General features: G+C 27.2%; 1 protein-coding gene across 1 annotated transcript; it reads left to right on the top strand.

Moving 5' to 3' along the window:
• The first annotated feature begins 418 nt into the window (after positions 1-418).
• LOC107496960 (MLP-like protein 34) lies at positions 419-2,070 on the top strand. Its single transcript, XM_016118293.3, has 2 exons — positions 419-664; positions 1,669-2,070. Exons 1-2 carry the CDS (start codon positions 478-480, stop codon positions 1,938-1,940), a joined length of 459 nt encoding a protein of 152 aa, XP_015973779.1. The 5' UTR covers positions 419-477; the 3' UTR covers positions 1,941-2,070.
• Positions 2,071-3,511: the final 1,441 nt, after the last annotated feature.

Genomic DNA, 3,511 nt, shown 5'->3' with positions numbered 1-3,511 from the left:
TAATTAATCGAATCGATATAATTTTTAAAGATTAATCGGTTTAAAATAATAAATCACAAAAAATAATTTATTTTAGAAATAATATATGCATGCAAAAATATATTATTTTATTATATTTAATTCGATTCCCATTAAATTCTAATTAAATTTTTAAACTTCTAACTCCATCAGTTCTATGTCTAATTTGATTTTCAGAACTGTGTATAGATATTGATCATCCATTTTAGTATTCTCAGTCATACCAAATTTTAAATTTTATAAAACATGAATATTAAAGAAATGACCTATACTAAATTATTTTAGAAAACGATTTATAACCTAACTGCGTGACTTCATGCCTCGTTATTAACTAGATTAGATCAGAATCTATATTCTTTCTATATAATAAGGCTCTATAAGGCAGAATATGTTTATCCATCTCTCATTTACATACTTTTCTTGCTTCACAAATACTTTTGGCTTCTTTCTCGGGTAGACATGGCGCTAAGTGGTAAACTTAGTATTGAAGTTACGGTCCAAACACCAGCTGCAAAGTACTTTGACCTCTTTATAACTCAATCCCACAAGTTTCAAAACATTTGTGAAAGAATCCTTGAAGCCAACTTGCATGAAGGTGATAACTGGCATGTCCCTCATTCGGTTAAGAATTGGACTCTTCTCGTAGGTAATAATTTCATGGTTAAATTAGTGAGTTAGTTCTTATAAATTTTTTAAACTTATAATTAGATTTTTATATTTTAAATATTTTTAATTTCTATACCTATTTTAAATTTATTTATAATTAGTTCCATAACTTCTATTTTGATAGTAAATATTACAAAAATATTTTTATTCATCTCACAAAAATTCACTATAAAAAAAAGAACTATTTTAACATTTTGTTTTTTAATACTATAATTAAATGTCAAAATTAATATATATTTTTGACAAATATCACAAATATCAAATTTTCTATAGTTTCTTGATGAATAATTTGACTGTAGAAAATTACTTTTCAATTTTGACACTCATTTGTTTTCAATTTACTCCACCATTTCTCTTTTTCTCTGGTCTCTGTCAATTTTGACATCATACTGCTTTCAGTTTGGGATCATACTACTCATTTTTTATCTTCAAAATCTCAATTTATTCTTCAGTTTCAATATCTCATCTCATTCTTTGTTAAAAATTTTTGTTGAAAATATTTTATAGTCAATAAGTGTCAAAATAAATAGTATTTTTTACGGTTAATAAGTATCACAGAAAATATATTCTCAATTTTTTTTAACAAATTATTTTTGACAGCTAATATTTATCAAAATAAGATTTAAACTTTTTTTACAATTACTTATATGTTAAAAATACTATTTTTGACAAAATTTTTATTAACATATTTTCATATTTAAAATAGTATCAAAATTTATTTATTTTTTTGACAAATTTTAATTCTTTTTCTATACATATAACCCTAAAAAATAATCTATATTGTTATAGTGATTTTCTTAACGACAAGGGATACGAATACAAATTTAAAGTGTATAGAGTCAATTATAAATTTGATGAATTATAATGACTAATATAATAATTTAACCTAATTTAATCAACCTCCAAATGAATATTTTTATATAAATTAATATATATATTTTTTATTTATTGTTTATTTTAATTGATTATTGTGACAAAAAATAGATGGCAAGCCAATTAAGTTTAAGGGGAAAATTGAAGCTATTGACAAGGAGAACAAGTCAATTAGATACAACCTTTTCGATGGAGATATAAGTAAGAACTATAAAGTCTTTAAGTTGTTTCTTCAAGTGTTTGAGAAGAGTGATGGTGGTGCCTCAGCTAAATTCACTATTGAATACGAGAAAATCAATGAGAATGTTGAAGCTCCATATGGATTCATGGAGTTATTTGACAAGAATGCTAAAGAATTTGATTCTCATCTTCTCAAGGCATAGATAGATAGCTCCATCCAACAGCTATATATTTATGAAGAATCTCAAAAACTTGTAAAATAATATATTGGTTTATATTATTTGTGTGCCAATGATTTCTCTCTCAGTGTGTTGTGTGGTTGTGTAATATATAATTAGTGGGATGTTTCTCTATAAATTATTTGATATCCGTGTGTTTTATTATTTATTTATTTATTGTTTATTTTTGCCAAATCTCAACATTCAACTATACATTGATCATATCTGTTTTAATTTTCTAAAATAAAATTTAGTATTAGCATCTCATGACAATAATAACATAAGATTGCTTATAAGTTAGACTTGACGTATATAACAAGCTGGTTAGGGAGCCAATAAAAATTAGCTAACTACAACTAGGGATGTCAATGGGGCGGGGCGGGGGCGGGGGATGCCTCCCTACTCCCCGTCCCCGCCTTCAGATTTTGTCTCCGTCTCCGCTCCGATCTCCGCCGTGGGAAGATAATTGCCCCCATCCCCATTCCCTACGTTCCCCATGTTTCTCGCGGATTTCCATTTCCCATCTCTTTACGTTGAATATTTATATGAAAATTACAATAAAAAATTTAAAAAAATATAAAAAAAAGAAAAAACATTATTACAACACACAAACATACATATCTTATCCAAGATTACAACTTACAAATCAAGAAATATAAAATAAGAAATCATAATCCATAAAACGAAATTTTAAAATACAACTTCCATTCTTAAAAAAAAGCCATAAAATAAAGTCTTCAACTTCCAACAAACAACTCCATGTTCTCTGTTAAAATACAACACAAATATAAATATGTTAACATACATCATAAACAAGAATATCATATATTTAATATGAATTTGACATAATAAAAAAATAATTACCTAAACTCCTAAATCCCCATATCTATCACATAGTCCCAAGAAATTGAAATTTTCGACCCTGATTTATCTATATTATATCAACCAACAATTTACAAGAGTTAATTTTAACAAGAAATTGAATTTTAATACGAAATAAAATTTGAGTTTTTAGTACTTTTGCCTGAAGAGTGTATCCAGTGCTGAGTGCAAATTAACACCTCAACAAGTTCACAATCCAATTTATTGCGATGTGGATGTATAACTTGACCACCGGTGCTAAAAGCAGACTCTGAGGCAACAGTAGAAATAGAAATGGCTAAAAAATCTCTTACAATCTTTTGTAAAGTTGGATATTTCACTCCAATATTTTTCCAGTAGGCCAAAATGTCAAATTTTTCCAAATTTATTTTATCTACCATAACACTCTCTTCCAAATAGAAATCCAACTCAATTTTCGCGGCGCAGTCTTCAGATGTATCTTCCACAAATTGCAAGTAGATAAAGTTAAATTTTCTCTTTGAAGATCCTTCATCATGTCCAACATCAAAGTAGAAGCTGAATTATCATCATTTGTTGCTCTTCTTTTAACCCTAGCCTTAAGTTGATATTCACATACTAATTCTTCCATCATTTTCTTCACCTTGCTCAGATGATTCTCACTTTGAGATCCATATATTTTAGGGAAAAAAAATTTCAATAACTTCATCTTATAC

This window comes from Arachis duranensis, chromosome 7 (assembly GCF_000817695.3).
Source record: "Arachis duranensis cultivar V14167 chromosome 7, aradu.V14167.gnm2.J7QH, whole genome shotgun sequence".
In the NCBI taxonomy this organism is placed as follows: domain Eukaryota; kingdom Viridiplantae; phylum Streptophyta; class Magnoliopsida; order Fabales; family Fabaceae; genus Arachis; species Arachis duranensis.
Note: the sequence above shows the minus strand (reverse complement) of the source record. Positions and strands in the feature narration are given on the sequence as shown.